Source organism: Amborella trichopoda, chromosome 5 (assembly GCF_054954075.1).
Source record: "Amborella trichopoda isolate Santa Cruz 75 chromosome 5, AtrichopodaSantaCruz75HAP2 v2.0, whole genome shotgun sequence".
Classification (NCBI taxonomy): Eukaryota; Viridiplantae; Streptophyta; class Magnoliopsida; order Amborellales; family Amborellaceae; genus Amborella; species Amborella trichopoda.
The window spans coordinates 12,393,802-12,412,421 of record NC_142340.1 but is presented as its reverse complement, the minus strand read 5'-3'; the positions used below and the strand labels follow the sequence as shown (position 1 = coordinate 12,412,421).

At 38.5% G+C, this 18,620-nt stretch overlaps 1 protein-coding gene across 24 annotated transcripts in view; it reads right to left on the bottom strand.

Moving 5' to 3' along the window:
* Positions 1 to 18,343, bottom strand: part of LOC18443598 (Metallo-hydrolase/oxidoreductase superfamily protein) — a 69,247-nt gene extending 50,904 nt beyond the window's left edge. For 4 of the 24 annotated variants that reach the window (XR_016056005.1, XR_016056004.1, XR_016056001.1 and 1 more), the window contains exons 1-2: positions 17,961 to 18,339; positions 8,524 to 8,624 (exon numbers count right to left, since the gene is read on the bottom strand). Coding sequence is in view for 9 of the 24 variants with exons in the window: in XM_006853785.4 (XP_006853847.2) it covers positions 8,524 to 8,624; positions 17,961 to 18,117 (258 nt within the window). In the remaining 15 variants the exon portion in view is untranslated. Of the gene's footprint in view, positions 1 to 8,523; positions 8,625 to 13,856; positions 14,045 to 15,944; positions 16,200 to 17,960 lie in introns of all 24 variants that reach the window. The other 20 variants (XR_016056000.1, XM_088867485.1, XM_088867492.1 and 17 more) reach the window with 14 other exon arrangements.
* Positions 18,344 to 18,620: the final 277 nt, after the last annotated feature.

The window sequence follows — 18,620 nt, the reverse complement described above, 5'->3', positions numbered from 1 at the left end:
CTACATGTTACCACACAGCCCTTGGTGTACTAATTCCAAATGATATGGAACGAGGCGATTTTCTTGGGAATAGAGGGGTTATCGCCCTCTCCCCATCTATCGCTACTAGGGGTTCTATGGAAGCAGTGTCATGGTGGGACATGTATGGTGGTGGTACTTTAGAATTGCATACAATTGCGGTGAAGGTATTGTCACAAAGTGTTAATTCCTCATGTACAGAGAGATGTTGAAGCACGGATAGCTACATACATAATGTTAAACGAATCGGCTAAATGCAAATCGTTCCGAATCATTGGTGTATGTTCATTACAATGACAGACTGTTGAGTAGATTGTGTGCAGACAACAAAGCGAAATACAAGAATTGGGACTCTCATCCTGAAGACGATAACCTCGAGGATGACATAGAGGATCTCGAATCATTTGATGCACGCCCTGATGTTGATGATGATAGAGTTGTGTTCGCACTGCCTTTATGATTTGTTACTCCATCTGGTACTTCAAGAGAGCTACCTAGTACTCCAAGCCACCCCGATGAATTGGCAACTGAAGCTACCATTGAGCGCGTACTCAGCTTGCCTTCACCAAGCGTCGTCCTAAGAGTGCATCCATCATCTTCCACCCCAAGAGCGTCTCCATCGTCTGCTACAATTCGAGTTCCTCCAACATCTTCTACCGCTACACAGAAGCTCCTCGCAGCAACCCGAAAGAGTGGAAGAAGGAACAAGTTGTAGCCCCCCTCATCCCGCTCCCTTTCCTCTCTCTCTCTCTCTCTCTCTCTCTCTCTCTCTCTCTCTCTCTCTATTATGAAGTATTGTAACTTTTTTTAGTACACAATATATAAATTCTAGACTTTCAATTATCAGTCCATGTGTGTTGCTTTATATGTTAAATGATTTCATTATTTTATAGCCATTTAAATTAGAGGCGAATAAATCAAATTAGCATTATTAATAACCACTTTACATTCAATATTTCAATACTAAGCAATGTTGCGAGACTACACATGGTGTAAGAACACTTCAGCAGTCTTTTCACATAACATATAAGCAAGATTAAGAAACCAAGGCAGTTAACATCACTGCAAATATAAAAAACATTATTTTATAAGCATTTAAATTAGGCAAAAAAAAAGTAAAATTAACATTAATAATAACCACTTTGCAATCAGTAGATCAGTACTAAGTAATGTTGCTAGGCTAGACCTTATGCAAGTATACTAAAGCAATTCACATAACCATGAGCACGGTAAAAAAACTATAGCAGTTCACATCAACGCAAATATAAGAAACATAATAAAGATACCTAAAAAAGCAATACAATCTCAATAAATTCCTTCTAAAATACATGCCTTGTAAACAACAATACCCTCTTATCGTACACATGCCGCCTAATGCTATCGTTTGCGACCTTACAGCATGATAGCCACTAGAAAATTAAACATTACTTTTGTGGTTATTATTAACAAAAAACCGATGTTCTATACGGTGTAGAAGCTTGAATCAAAACCCTAACGAAACGAGATTCGTTACATGCAGAATCGTGTATCAATCGACATGGAATTAAGATTTAAACCTTGTTGGAAGCCAGACTCAATCTATTTGGGAGTGTTTACCCACAATTAGTGGGTTCAAGTTTCTCTTAGATCTGTTGGATCGAGATTTTGAAATTAAGGAATCGAGTTTCCTTGGTTCTGAAAAAGCGTTTCCACATATGTGAGGAATCGAGATTCCGAAATTAAGGAATCGAGTATCCTATGTTGCAAAAAAAGGTCTCCACATATGTACGGAATCGAGATTCCCAAATAAAGGAAATGAGTTTCGTTGGTTCCAAAAAATGGTTTTTGTAGAGATTCCTTAACGGAAAAGTGAAAACGGGCTTTGGAATCGGAATCGCGAGGTCTGAAGAGAGATTCCGATAACTATGGTTCTCATCATAATTAGAATAACTGAATTTCAAACTGCATTTGGATTATCTTATAAAAGGTTTCACTAAAAAAGAAATAACGGTTCGGAAATCACAGTAACTCAAATTCAATTGAGTTTTGATCGACATTCAATTTCATGGAACTTGCATTCAGGCATGAGTACCTCACTTCGCAGTTTCAGTCCGATTAAGCACATGAAAAGTTGAGTTGATTTCAGCCATCTAATAAGTTGAAAACCATGGAGATTACTGGACATCGAGTCTGCCAATCCTAACTAGCTTTCCAGTACAACTGATTTTTCACACCATTGCAAGATACATTGGATGTAGTGTTTTGGTAAGCCTCATGTTTTATCATGGTACAAACCTAAGTCAAGGCTTTCCCTGCTGTTTTATAAATAGATTCGGTGGAGTCATACTTAGTGTCATCTGGGACAACTCAATATGACTCAGCTCAGGAGCATGGCAAGTCCTGAGCTAAATCAGATTTTGAAAACATTGACTGGATGTGATGTCATGTCCAGCTAGCTACGCTTATTCCATATTTTTCTATGTTTAATTATATTCCTAATCTTCACAGAATAAATGTCACAATGCAAGGGTAGAGTGACGTTACCCAATCACCTTTTATCAACATTGGACACAATTGAATAACTAAAAACCCATTAGTTTTTCTTAATAAAAATATGAAGAGTACAATGAGTGGCAATAAACCTAAGGATTCCCATGACATTTTTCTCATAACGATAAGATAAGGGAGACAAAACATACAACTACAAGGCACCTAAATCAAGAATTGATCCTTTTTCGAAACTGTTAACTTCATCATCATCATCATCATCAGAGCCTTTTTCCAGCTATTTGGGGTAGGCTACATGAATCCAGATCCGCCATTATGTTGTATCAAGGGACATACCCTCAATGAGGCCATAAATCCCCATATCTTTTCTCACTACTTCCAACCACGTCCTTTTAGGCCTACCCGTTGCCCTTTTTGAGCCTTCCACTTGAGCCAACTCACACCTCCTAAAAGGTAGTACTACATCTGCACTGTACATGACCAGACCACCTAAGTCTACTTTCTCTTATCTTATCGCCTATTGGAGCGACACCTAAGTTCTTCCGAAGGTATTTATTTCAAATTCTATCTCTTCTTGTCTTACCACTCATCCATTTAAACATCTTCATTTCAGCTACACTCATCTTATAGGTATGTTGTTTAATGACCAGCAACATTCCGCCCCATAATGCAAAGCTAGTCTCACAATTGTCCTACAAATCTTCCCCTTTAGCTTCATTGGTAAGCGACGATCACATGAAACTGTTAACTTGTATTACAAAATGTAAATGTTTTACAAGATCGAAAACTGTTCACCCACAGACTGGGAGAAATGTACCAAAACCCCTAAACGAGTGCTTTATACAAGAAGAACACGAAAGTTATGTGTGTACAGCCAAAACATCAGGGAGACTATGCTTGAATAGGAGCAACAGAGATTCCCAGGATGTCATCGACTAGGCTAGCTCCTTCTTTCGCCAGTTGATCTGCTACGGAGTTTGTTTCGCGCCATGTGTGTTGCGAATATGGGCTATTAAGCTATTTCGTCAAAAACGGTTGCTAATCTCCACAGGCACTCCGCAGAGCCTGAAGCCCAGGAGATGACATTCTTGGAATCTCCCTCCATGATTAAGTTGCTACCACACTCAAGGTCAAATTTTTTGAGACCTTCTAACAGGGCGAGGGTCTCGGTTGTGCTCAAATCAGTGTAGCCGATGTACTTTGAAAAGAGAAAGAGGGTCCTTCCTTCGTAGTCCCCAAAGATGCCCCCTATGCTGGCCGGGCTAGGATTGCCTAAGGAGAATCCATAGAAGTTGAGTTTGGTGTGTCTCGGGGCAGTTTCCACAAAGAAGCTCGGGAGGTGCCATGGGGTTTAAGGCAGAGCATGGCCTGCCAGTTCTAGTGGAAGTCTCTGTGGGAGAAGGAATTGAAAATGGGGTTGTTGAAGGCCCAAATGATCACAAATTCCTTGATCCTATTTTTTAGGGACTCGAGTGTGGCAAATTCACCTCTAACAGTTATGCTATTACATTAAGTCCAAATGAACCATAAAGTAGCAGCAACAGAAGCCTTCTAAAGGAGAATGCTCGACTTAGCCCATGGAGAGGTTGTAGGGAGCTGAAAACTATGGATCTTATTATTGATAGCAAGTTAGCAATAGTTTTGTTGCTAGTTGGCTATAAACAAAGAAAATCATCAGTTTGGTTGTTGTCTTGGCCTTTAAGGTTGAAATCGAAATCCCTAACAGCAGGAATCGGGATCCCTATGAGTCAGGTTCGAGATCCCAAAATTTAAAATCAAGATCCTTGAGAGATCCGTTCCAGGATCGACAAAATCGAGATCCTAGAAGGGATCGCCTACCAAAGTAAGGGATCCCGGTTACTATGAGTTGAACAGCTTCAAAAGGTCCCCCCACACGTCTCTTGCACATCTGCAATGGATAAAAAGATGGGTGTTGGTCTCCACGTTATCCAAGCACATGATGCACCTGTTCGTGATGGGTATTGCCCTTCTCTGAAGTTGGTGCCCAAACTATTCTATCCTCTCCCATGGAGGGGAGGAAGACAAATTGCAATAAGGAGGATAGCTCAAGGAACTCTTGCAGTTTGTGCTCAGCCACAAGTCTCCTAAAGTTTGGGATCCAAGCCTGGTGAAGCCCATGGAATCGAACATATCAACCACAGAAGCCTAGCCATTGTGGGCAAGGAGAAAGAGGTTGGGGAACTTCTCTCTCGGGGTAGTGCTTCCAATTCAAAGGTCTTGCCAAATCTCGAGTCGAGTACCGGTTTGAGGCATGAATATGATGTTGTCTTTGAAGTGAAAGAGGCTGTAGATAATCAATCTCCATGCACCTGAGGGTCAACAGCCCACCCTACAAGGTGGTAACCAATCAGAAGGATGAAGATGATATTTGTGAAGGAAGACTTATTTCCAAAGATGGTTCTCTTGAGTAGCAAAAGCGCCACCACCACTTGCCAAGAAGTTCAAGATTGTTTGCTTTCATCATCATCATCATAGCCTTTTCCAATTAATTGGGATCGGCTACACGAATCGTGGTCCGCCATTCTACTCTATTTAAGGTCATACCCTCAATGAGGCAATAAGCCCCCATATCTTTTTTGACTACTTCCAACCATGTCCTCTTGGGCCTACCCCTTGCCCTTTTCAATCCTTCCACTTGAACTAACTCGCAGTGCCATTCTGCGAGATTGTTTGTTTTGAGACTACAAATACCCAATCCTCCGAATTTTTTAGGTAGGCATACCCTGTCCCAGGCAATAAGGTGATATTTCATGTTGCTTCCTTCACCCAACCATAAGTTGTGCATGAGTTGCTCCAATAGGTTGGCCACATTGGATGGTATATGGAACAACAACATTTGGTACATTGGGATGTTGGGCAGAGTAGCTTTGATAAGGGTTACTCGACCTTCCAATGAAACCTACCTTTCCATCCAGCCAGCCTCCTGTCGAATTTATTTATAATCTAGATCCATTGACGGGCTTTGAGCTCTCTAATGCAGAGGGGCAAACCTAAATAGGTGGATGGTAAGGTGTCGACCTCACAGCCCCATCAGCTGGCAAGGTTGTTGATAGTTCAAGTATTGGCAGACACCCCCATCATTTTTGTTTGCGACATATTTACTCTAAAAACCAATAGCCATCTCGAAACATTTGAGGAACAGGAGTAAAGAATTGACCTGCTATTGGTTTGCCCCACAGAAGAGAAGGGTGTCATTCGCATACTAAAGATGCGTAATAACTGAACCCCCGTTCCCAATTTTGAAGCCTTCATTTAAACCATGGCTATACAGTCTGGCTGTGGACCGACAAAAGATTCCGCCCACCATAGCGAAGAGGAATAGAGACAAGCGATCACTTTGTCTGAGTCCCCAGGAGGAGGAAAAAAAAGCCTTTCGACGTCCTGTTGATGAGGACCGAGAAATGGGGATTGGAGACGCAACCTTTGACACACTTCCTTCATTGAGCCCCAAACCCAATCTCCTAAAGGTCCCATCGAGGATATCCCAATCAACGAGGTTGTAGGCTTTCTCCCAATCTAGCTTAATTACGACCCCCAATAGTTTGGAAAGATGCCTCAAGTGTATGCACTCGTGAGAAACCAGAGCCCCATCCAGAATTTGGCAGTCTTTGAGAAGGCCCCTTGGTGAGGGGATATGACCCAGCCAAGAACTTTTCTAGGTCTCCAGGCTAGGACTCTGGGGAGGATTTTACAGGAGCCATTTATTTATAGGTCGGAAGTCCTTGATTTCTTCAGCCCCTTCAATTTTACGAATGAGCGAGATGAAGGTTGCATTCATCGCTTTGTGGATAATACCTCTCATGTGAAATTCTTCAAAGAAACAGAGAATGTCGAGTCAAAGTGACTCCCAAAAGCTTTTGAATAAAGCCATTGGGACCAGGCGCAAGGTCCTGAGCGAGATCTTTTATGGCCTTGAAGATTTCTTCCTCATTGAAAGGGCATTTCAGCCAGATTGGCTCGTCGAGCGGGATGGCCAGGAATGAAAGCTTTCCCATCCTCAGCCTAGGACCAGAGGGACCTAGAATAGGTTTTTGGAAAAGGTGGTGATAGCATTATCCACCAAATGGGGTTGATCGAGAATCGACTCTCCCACCTTAATCTGGGCAATGGTATTATCTCGCCTTCGGCAATTGGCAATCCTATGAAAAGAAGGTTGTATTTAGGTCTCCGCACTTGAGCCATTTGACCCTAGAAGTTTGGAACCAGAATATCTCTTCCTTGTGGAGTAGAGTCCGGTAAAGGCGCCTCAGTTCGGCTCTTTGACTAACTTTGTCTGGGTTGAGAGCCCTTTCCTCCTCAATCTGGTCCCACTCCATAAGAGACCTTAGGGTGTCATCTTTCTGGGTTCTGAAATTTCCATGAAGTTTGCTTCAATCTTTGGGGAAGCCTTTAAACCATTGTAATTTACTAATTTGCATTGGAGGCGAAAGCCCGCCACCCTTGAACGAGATTAGAATAGGAGTGCCTCCAAGAAGGGATCAGTGAGTGTATTTCTACCTCTTCAAGTCAAGAGAGCTCGAAGAGAAAGGTTTAAAACCTTTGTGGGCCTGCTGATTATCAAGGAGGATAGGTCGATGGTTGGATGTGGGTTTGGGAAGAACTAAAGCATGGGAACCATGGAAGGCAGAGTCCCACTCAGAGCTAATGAGGGAGCGGTATATCCTAGAGAGGGAGGGTTTGGATTGGTGGTTGGACCACGTAAAGCCGGCACCTTGAAGTGGAACATCTACCAGATTGTGACTAGAGACGAAGTCTGAGAATTGAAGCATGCTCTAAGATATTCGAGGGTCGGAATTTCTTTCAAACGACCATCTGGTGATGTTGAAGTCACCACCAATGCACCATAAAGAGGGGCTCTGGATGGCAATGTCATGTAATTTATCCCAGAGCTGACTTCTGAGACCAGAGAAGTTGGGGCCGTAGACTACAGTAAAGGTTAACTTTGGATGCCATCAGATATTCTGGAAAGCAACATGAGGTGACCGAGAAGTTGGCCACCAAAGAGGAGTTGAGGGCATGACGGGTAGGGTCCCAGCTAACCCATATGTCTCCGGAGGCCCCTAAACCATCGAAAGCGATCCATTGACAGGGTCATCTCCCCACAAACCTGCCTGATTTGAAGAAGAGATGGAGAGGGAAGTTTTGTTTCACAGATGACCAGAACAGATGGGTGGTGGATTTGGCAGTAGTCTTGCACTGCCTGTCTCTTGAAGTTGTCTCGCAGTCCTCGGATATTCCAAGTAAGGATTTTCACAGGTTGGGATTTTGAGGAGGAGGCAAGCTGGGGGATCGTCCAGGGAGCTGCCCATTCGAAGCAGAGTGAAATGAGTGAAACTAAAAAGAACCATAGTTCACTCTGAGGTAAAGAAGAACCTCTCTTAGGATTTGGATGGTATGCATGTTTTTTCAATCCACATAATTCCAAATTTTTGTGTGACCATTTACCAAATCAAGCATCTTTATCATCACAAAGGGAAGTTTTCTCTTCTATGAAGCATTTGAACTCTTGAACCAGTAGGAACTCTGAAATCTGAAGGCTCGGTTACAAATAAAAAATTCATGCTTACATTTCAGAAAACCTGACCAGATTCAAAGAGGAAGATGACGGGACACCACAAAAGAAGTAGCAACCACCACACTCTAGTAAAGCAGATTATGGCATCTATATTTCCTCTCGCAATCATTCACAAGGAGCAACAACCATTAGAGAAGAAATTCAGAAAAGAATAAATATCAATCATGATCTGTAAAATGGATTTCTTTTTTTCTTTTTCTTTTTTTAAGATTAAGGAAATTTTAGAAAGAGAGAGGGGAAAATGAACTTGCTTGAGGACAACCAATAGCAAATCAGCCCTTGACAGCACAAATAAGCAGCAGAAGACAATCATATATCTGATGTCAGCAATACCAGACTATAGCTGTTAAAAACAGAAACTCCTAGAACTTATGAACAAAGAAAAACAAGAAAAAAAAAAGTTTCATTGTCTCCTTCTCTACCGGACAAGCCTTTGTAGGATTGGTGAGACAGCTAACTCGTGGAATGCCTTCACTAGTTCCTGTGCCCATGAATATGATTTCTGAGTCCTGCCCAGGTACTTCTGCATCAAAATTTCAATCAGTTAACTCTGCAAAACAATATTGCAGTTATTCCAAAAAGTAAAGGCATATGAACAAAATGACAGGAGATGCACATAACACAACATATCACAATTCTTTCAAAGTGGAGAACATTTCCAAGATTCACCTAAGGATGTGGTGTTTCTTTGAGAAAATACAACATATGCATCCCAGCAAGATATAATGGAAAGAAGAGGCTTCAATAAGCTCCAGGAAAGAAAAAGGATCACATACACAGCGATCCATATGCATCCTTGCACACTAAAACTGTGTGCATCACAAAAACAAGGACAAAAAGTGAAGATATACAGACCCAAAAATTAGTCCACATGATTTTTTAAAGTAGAAAAATGCAGGAATATGACGGAAAAAGGTTGAATTATTTTTGGATACTGGAGCTAATATTAATTTTTGCACAAATCAAATGTGGAAAAATTGGGTAAAACATCCTTAGGATGAATTTGTTGAAACAATGAATGGATGAAGAAAGTTAACAGAATTTGCTTTAAATGTTTCTCTGATGCTTGGAGAAAAAGCAGTTTCTATAAATTTTGTAACTATAGATGACGGAGGGTATCAAGCCGGATTAGGTACTGCAACTTTGGATGAAATAAGTCCTTACACTATTTCAGAGAATATCGTACTATTTTCCATAGAAGGAGAAACACATATTATTCCAAGAATATCTCCATCATTAAAAATGAGATCAAACAAAATTTAGAAAAACAATCCCTCTATTTCAAAAATTTTAAAAAGACAGCTCAAAATGGAAGAAGCCCATGAAAAAAATGAGCATGTTAAACAAATAAGAGAATTGTCCTAAGAAGTTGGATCTCAAATAACCACTATTAAGAATATTATAGAAGAATTACAGAAATGTTGTATTAAGCACCTCTTAAAAAAATGGGACAAAGATTCGCCTGCGGCTCATATTCCCACCCTTCACAATATACCAGTTTAGGGTAAGCCTATTCGAATGAACAAAGAAAATGAGGCCGACTTGAAAAATCAGATTAATGAACTGGTAGAAAAGGCTTTAGATAGTAAGTCACAGTCAAATTATTCATGTGCAGCCTTTATTGTAAGCAACCACAGTGAAGAAAAACAAGGAAAAGCTAGAATGGTGATTAATTACATTCATCTTAACCAATGTTCAATACGTCGGAGGCGGCTGCCTAGGCGGTGGGGGGCTGGGCTGCCTAGGCGGTGGTGGGACTGGACCACCTAGGCGGTGGGGGGTTAGGCCGCCTAGGAGGGTGCCCAAACCCAAAAAAAACCGATGATTTTTTATTTTTTAAATTTGGATCCCCCAAACCTCTCCCAATTTTATTATTTATAAAATTGTTTGTTTTATTGTTTAATAAGTAAGTTTTGTATGTATTGGCTTTTTATTATAAATAGGAAGTGACATTGACCCTTCAATGTATTGGCTTCTTATTAAGCCAAAAAATAAATCTAGGTAAAACATACACACCAAAATTGCAATGATATAACACAAAATCGAAAAAGAATATCACACATGCAATTATTTAATAAGCATTAAGCAAATATTAAACTAAGTAATAAAATAATTATGCTTTATGAATTATACATCAACAAAACACATTACACATACAATTATTTAATAAGATATTAAGAATTAAGCAATTATTTAACTAACTAATAAAATAATAATCCAAATAGACAATAAAATATCAAATATATATCACAAAATATCAAAGAAAAAAATACAAATAGCAAAAAATAACATCATTAGACAATAGACATTAAGGGAAAAAATTACGAAACCTAATGAAAACTATTGAAATATACCAACCTCCTTGAAGTGGACTCGATTTCAGGCCAAACTGAAATGTTTGGGATCCCAAATCTCCTCTTTTACAACCCCTATAAGCCTCAAAAAGATTGGAGTTGAATATCTTTTACTATCGTGACATTCGAGGATTTCGAAAAAAAATTTCAATCTCTCAAAAAAATCTTGACATCTAGTTTTTTTCAAGTTGTTTCTCACTCTAAAGTTAACTAAAATTGTTTTTGGGGTCAAACCCTTATTTCCCCTTTTAAGGGGGTAAAATGACTTTTTTTGCCCCCTAACGAAATTTTTTTCCGCCATACCCTTGTCTTCCACTGAGACAAGCGCCTTTTACTGCCTTTTCGACCGCCTAATCGGCCACCCAACCGCCTAGGCAGGCGGCTAGTTCAGGCGCCTAACAGTGACCGCCTTAAGAACGCTTAGGCATTTTCTCCAAAAGCAGCCCAGGCAGTCAGGCGGCCAACTTTTTGAACATTGCTCTTAACAATGTTACTGTGGAATAAAATGAAATTTCCCCAATAAAGAAGAGTTAATAAAGAGGGTAAAAGAAAAGAAAATATTTTCAAAGTTTGACCGCAAATCAGGGTATCATCAAATCAAGATAAAAGAAGGAAGAAATCCACAAGACAGCTTTCTTTACTCCTATGGACTATTTGAATGGATGGTCATGCCATTTGGCCTAAAAAATGCTTCTTCACAGTTCCAAATGACGATGGATTCCATCTTCAGACCCTACATAAAGTTTATTGCTAACTATATAGATGCTTTTCTTGTTTTTCTAACAGTGTGCAGGCGCATGTACAGCATCTTAAAGTATCTGCCCAATTGATTCGAGATCATGGCATTGGTCTATCGGCTTTAAAAGATAAATTTCAAGTTGCTGTAAATACAGTTGATTTCCTTTGAGTTCAGCTATCAGTAGGCAAAATTATAATGCAACATCATGTTATTCAAAATAAATTCCCGAGTCTGCTCCAGGACAACAAGCTACAATGCCAAAGATTTCTCAGCTGTGTAAATTATATTCGAGATTTTATTCCAGCATTATCAAAAAAAAAAAAAATATTAGAGAAGAAAGAGCCATTAAAATGTAATGAGAAGGATACTGAGGAGGTAATTCAACTAAAATCCCTACCCCAAAATCTTCCTCCTTTAAGTCTTGCATGTCAAGGTCCTTTTATTCTCAGTACAAATGCTTCCTCATAAACTTGGGCGGCTGTACTATTAAAAAAGGAAGACGAGGATGAAAACCTTTATGCTTACACCAGTGGACAATTCAAACATCATGAGTTAAATTACTGGCCTGCTGAGAAAGAAATTTTGGCTGCAATAAGAGGACTAGAAAAATTTCATCCTTATTTGATTGAAGAAGAATTTATTTTAAGAACCGACACTATTAATCTGGCTAGTTTATTAAAGAAAAATTAATATCTAACCCTAAATTACAGAGATATGTCTAGTGGCAATTTTTATTGTCACAATACACCTTTTCCATTGAAAGGATACCAAGCAAAGACCATAGCCTTCTAGATGCACTAACAAGGGAAATTAAATGATAAGAATGGTTCGTAAACCTCCCAGAGAATGGACTACTTATCCTGTAAATTCTCCAAAAGAAAGACAAAGAATGTGCCAGAAAATCAGAGATCTTTTTCCTGAGCCGACCCCATCCAATAATAGTAATTACCCTATTATAGATATATTTATGACTTCTTCAGGGAGAATAAGTACTGTTGTAAATAATTTAAAATGGAGCTCCTTAGAACCAGAAATTATAGCCTAGCTCATAAGAAATTGATGACCTGCTATTCATTAGAAGACCTTTATATCCAATACATATTCAGAGGGATTTTCTTAACAAGTTATTAGGATATATCGAGTGGGAGGACAATTTGAGAAAGTGTTTCCAAAGAATAAATTTTACAGAACCAGGAGTGGTCAGAAGATACATAGACGAATATTTATGTGATGAAGAATTCATTGAAAAGGGACAATACTCAAAAAAACAAAACAACACTTTCTCTCTTTCTTTGATATTTCGTCCAAGAAGTCGCAAAACAGCTTTGCCTTTCTCATCTAGTTCTCTTTCTATCTCTCCAAAAAAAAAAATCAAGTATGCTTCTGCTTGTGCCACTCTCTGTCTCTACGTTTCTTTGAGGGTTTCGTCTTTATTTTCATTATTATTATCCAAAAAATACCAAATACAGAGTCAGTTTGGTGTGTCTTTGTTTATTATCCAAAAGCCCAAAAACAGAGTCAGTCTTTGGTGTGTTTGTCTTTATTTCTTTCATCAAAAATAAAAAATCCACAAAAAAAATTCCCTGCAACCCTCTCTCCCCTCTTCTGAGTCTTTGGTTTATCCAAAAAGCCCAAAAACAGAGTCAGTCTTTGGTGTGTTTGTCTTTATTTTCTTTCATCAAAAAAAAAAAATCCACAAAAAAAATTTCCTGCAACCCTCTCTCCCCTCTTCGGAGTCTTTGGTGTGCTTGTCTTTATTTTCTTTCTTCAAAAATCAAACATCCACAAAAAAAAGTCCCTACAACCCTGTCCCCTCTTTTGTCTGAGTCTTTGGTGTGCTTGTCTTTGTTTCTTTTCGTCAAAAATAAAAAATCCACAAAAAAAGAGTCCCTATAACCCTCGCTCCCCTCTTCTGGTATCATAGCCCTAGGCCATTCCTAAGCTATACAGAGCCCCAGGCTGTCCTAGGCTCTCAATTTGTTTTCTAGTCAGCTTGCTTGTCGAGTCTTTCATACGCGCTCTGCAAAAGTGTGGTGTGAATCTGGTGCCATTGTCTTTAAGAGTGTTGTTAGTCCAATTGTGTTAATTTTTATTTTGGGTGTTTGAGTCCAGTTCACATCTCCTTACAATCCAAATATTTGTTATGGCTTACTACTTCGAAATTGAACTCCTAAAACGAGAAGATTTATATGATGCATATGCGACAACTACGTATGCCATATCTGTATCTTTTCATAAAAGGGATAATCACTACAGTTTCGGAGATCTTGTCCCAAACAAAACACTTAAGCAAGATATGTTTCATGATCAAAAGCTAGAATCTTTTGATGATCAGAAGATATGTTTAATGATCAAAAGATGGAATTTTCAAAGTGTGAAGCAGTGCCTTTCCCTATTAAAGAAATCATCAATTGGGGACTATTCTTTCAAGATGCAGCCAGAAAAGATACATGCTATATAAACTAGTATATATTGAAGGCATGGAAAAAAGATGTGAACCCCAGTTTATGATAAAGCCGAAGAGATATATGAAATATGCAAGACAAAAAAGATGAAATGGCAAAACAGATAAATTGGGATGAGCCTCCAATATTCGATGAATACGATGAGGATGATGAAACAGAAGGGTTGCACTATCTATTGAATGACCAAATCCCTATACCTGAGCCCAACAGAGTAATTGGTGAGGGTTGTAAATCCCAAATAAAAATGATTCGTCCTAGACACTCCTCAGCCTCTGAATTTTCCATTAATAATTCCATTTCAGAATACCCAGAAAATTATGACTCTTTCCAAATTCCAAATGCTCGTTCTCAATTTTCTAGAACGTCTTCTCTTCATTCTTTTATTCTGGAACAAGAAGGATTTGTAGACAAACATGGTAATATCAGATTTCATGAAATAAAGAAAGAAGATTGTATAAAACCCCTTATTTAGAGTCTAGATTATTAAAATCAATAAGACAAGCAAAGGTAAATCTCCATGTAAAGAGTCAGGGGATTTGTCCAGTATTTTTGCCATTTTTTTAAAAAGATGAAATTAAAAGATGGATTAGCAAAAAATATCAATATGCTCAAATTGGGAAAATTGATATTTTAGTTCATCCACAGTTTAACTATAATCTAAAAGCGAAATATTTGGTATCTTTACTAGATGTTAGGCATGTTTCTTGAGAAAAAGCTTTACTTTGTCAATTTTGAGGTTTTTAAATGGATGTGGTTAGCATGCGGCCAGCCCGCATATTGTAGAAATGCGGGCATGGCAATAAATATATTTTTAAATATAATATGATCCTAATTTTTAGGGAATATATAATCTTGAACATGGAGATCATGAATATGATAATAAGTAAATTTTTCAAATTAGAAATAGTAATTATATTAAAAAAAGCATTTGAAGCGTTAGTTACAATTGTTTTTAGATGGACCACCTATTTGCATCCATCTTTAAGATGGATGCTTTATAGCTCTGGACTGCATATTGTAGAAATGCGGTCCAACCCACAAAAAACATTTGTTCTTTTTATATAAAGATGGAATGACATCTATACAGCTTAATTTTTATCTCTGTTTAAATGATGAATTTATAACAAAAGCTTTTCTTATATGTATAGAAATCAAAGGTATAGATTTGTTATCAGGATCAATATAGCCTATTATAGGTGTATTTTTCATTTAACAAAAAGCGCAACCACATCTTCTAAATTGGATTATGGAGTTCATTTTCCCAAATATCCAAATTATGTAAATGAATTAGGAACTTCTGTAAATATTGATGGTTTTATTACAGGTTTTCTTGCTATCTCTGAATATTTAGAATCCAAATAGGAGTTCAGCCCAATCAAAGATGTTCAAAACAGTAAAAGTGGAAAATGGTAGTGAAGAAAATCCGGTAACAGATGGAGAATGGCTGCCAAAAATGGCCTATTTCACAACTACCCCTGATCAGTTTGAATTAGAAGCACCAAATTTAAAATTGATGTTAGTTATTTGCTGCTACACAGTATGGATTCTCAAAAGGCTCAAAGAGATAAAATCGAACAGTTAAATTATTTAATTCATGGACATCTTTCGTTGAAAACTATATATCTGCCATTGAAAATCAATTGAAATAAATACAAAAAAACCTTGAGTTTTTTGCTGAAGTAAAGCAACATAAAGAACAAGAAGCTCTGAAAGGAAATGAAAAGATACTGAGTGTTCATGATGAAAACTTGAAACTATTTGAAAATAGAGAAGCCTATAAGAAAAGGAAAGCTGACGGAGCTCGATCCCTTTTTCTTCCTCCTAAACAAAATCAATTAATGAATGAAGAAGGCAGCGATTTTTTAATTTTGCTTCTCCAACAAAAATGATAAGAGCTTCAAGGAATGGTGCAATTATAGATATAGGAATTGATATTCTTTTGCTAAACATTGATACAAAGTTGAGAAAAACATTGTAGCCAGGGTAAATAAATGCAGAATGATTCAGGAACTCAGAAGATGAGCAAATGACGATGTAGTAAACCGAGCTGCAGTAATGTAACAAGGAAGATCCCTATATTGGTGGCTAAGATTAACAGAAGATGAGAAAATTACATCAAATATAAGGGTTAAATGAGTTCGGAGAAAGATTTGTACCGAATTTGTGGCCATCCATCCAGGCCAAGCTGCATTGCATCTAGTACTATTATCAAGGAGAAAATTGGATGATATACCTGATGGTTGGAGATGCTAATAGCAATGACTAAGATAATTATTAACTGTTACCTTCAAAAAAAATTGATTGCAGATAATTGCATATTCTTCATCATCATCACCAGGGCCTTTTCCCAATGATTAAGATAACTGCATATTGCTTCCATTAATTTCTAAATTCTGGGTGGTGAATGAAGTATTGTCATTTGAGAGTACGGGCGTCCCAAGGTAAGTGCAACAATGTAATCTAGTTTTCTATTCAGTGTCACACTGGTCATTAGGCTCTCAGCAGTGCAAACTGCCAAATCAAGAATTTCAAGAGGATACCTGTTTGAGTGAAGAAGTTAATATAAGGGACATCCTCTTAATGGTATGTGGTCAGTCTTTAATCTTCCCTAGTAAGACAAATTCAAAAATTTATATATCATGTGTAATATAAAAAAGGGACCAAATCCACATGTTACTTAACTTGATCCATTGCCATTCCCCATTCCCCAAGTTCAGCATCGTCAAAAAGGGTATTAAGAGAATCAATATGGAGGTCAGGTTTTACTCCTTACAGACCAAGCAAGCCTAGTTTTTGTTATAAAAAGTTCATATGGCCATTTGATTGTTATCATGGAATATTACAACTTAAAAAAGCAGGATTTGCAAAGCATTACTAGAATTCTGATTATGGAAAATATACCCTGGATCAATACACTCAACCCCTCAGTTTCAACCAAAAAAAAAAAAAGCTCTCAAGCCTACACCAAGTATATTATTCAATTGAGTACCTCTTGGCAACAAAGGGTTATCAGCTGTTGCTTTCACTAAAGCAATATTAACTGGAAGTCAGGGTATGCCTTTTGGTTATCTATGCGAGTAATATAAAAAAATTTACAAGAACTTGATGATCCCACCTTAATTTGTGAACTTGAACTAAGACTCTCAATGACCAAACAAAAGGAAAGTTGACCCGTTACCTGGGAAAGCCCATTTGGAAACTCAGAAATGGCACTCTTAGACAACATGTTTGTATGCATGCAAGACAAGTCAGTATCACCAAGTGTCATGGCAAGGCAAGTTGGGAACCAGAAAATACTCCTTGATTTGTTTGACAACAAACACATGTTACAACGACCTAGACAACCAACCGCCGCGAAAAGTTGCCACTAACACCAGCATGCAACTAAATACACGCAAAGTTGACAATATGGCATTGGCAACAAATTGGTGGTTTGACACTTTCTTTAATTAGAGATGTCAAGGAGTTGAATCATGAATCAAGTCAATAATTCCAAGCAAACAAAAAAAGAAAGAATAATGAAGTCTGTTCCCCAAAAGGAAGATCCCTAACCTATCCATTCTTGTTTCTTTTTGTTTCTTGAGAATAAAAAGCCAATCATCACGATCAATATTATTTCATGAACACTTAAAGAATAGGAATGGAAGCTAATAAAGGTGGGGCATACATTTGAGATCATTTTTTATGGCAAACCAAAGGCAATACAGGCCAGCAATTGAGAAGAGAAGGGACGCTATCAGGATTCTAAAGACAAGCAGGGCCTCGCGAGTGGCTCTTTGCATTTAATATAGGAAAAACTTTCAATATTGCTGAAGAATGAAGCTTTAAACCCCCCACTAATCATCTGGTTTAATCATCTAGTTTTTTTTTTTTTTCTTTTTTTTACTGAATTTTATCTTTTGAGGCTTCAGAGTGCATTCCTAATAGCTGTCATTGGCTTCAAATGGTGGATATTGTCAGCATATACAAATATACCAGAACTGGGTGTAACAATGGTTAATTTCGATGGTCCAGTTTGATGGACTGTAGGTCATATTAGTTATAATAAGCCTCCACACTAATTACTGTACTTCGCTCATATCAGTAGAGTTTGGCGATCCTCAGGAAAAGTAAAGAGGAAAAATTAAAGGAGATCGATTTTTTTTTTAGCAAAAAAGGCATTGTTGATGGAGATCAATTTTAGCTTATCATAGTACCATGCCACACTTCAAGAATCCTTATGTACATATTCTGAGTTAGTGAGAAAGCACAAATGATGAAACAACACAAAACAAAAGCAGTAAAGGGAGAGAGAGAGTTACTAGATTGAAATCTGATCTGTAGAGGGCGTCTGATCCTCATGGCAGCGGACATGGTCTTCCACCTCATTTCGAGGAAAGAGAAGGGGCAAAGAGAGAGGGAGGGTGTGGAAAAGGAAGAGAGAAAAGTGTTCATCAGAAGAGAATGGGAGGGAGGCATGGCACCACCACACCCAATCCAATCACAAGTGCTCTGAAATTTTTGTAGTGAGGAATGGAACTCAGTGGTGGACCATTAAAGACCTCTCTGATTCCGAGGAATGGAACTCAGTGGTAGGCCGTTAAAGACCTCTCTGATACCAATGAATAGCAGCAGCAGCGGCAGCGGCAGCGGCAGCAGCTTCTTACTAAGTGAGAAATATACAAGTGGCTGCCCTCAAAACAATGTGGCTCATCTAAAATAGCCAAGGGGTGGCAACGGGTCAGGTCTGGCTGGACCTGGACCAGCAAGACCTAGACCCAAGTAGTATTCGGGTCCAGGATTTGGACCCAAGCCCAATCTTTCAGGTCTAAAATTTGGACCCATACCCAGATCCATTGGGTCTAGAGTCAGATCGGGTCCATTGCCACCCTATAACTGACAACGGGTCGGGTACGAGTTGGGTCTGAGTGGACCTGGACCCGAATAGTATTCGGGTCCAAAGATTGGACCCATACCCGTAC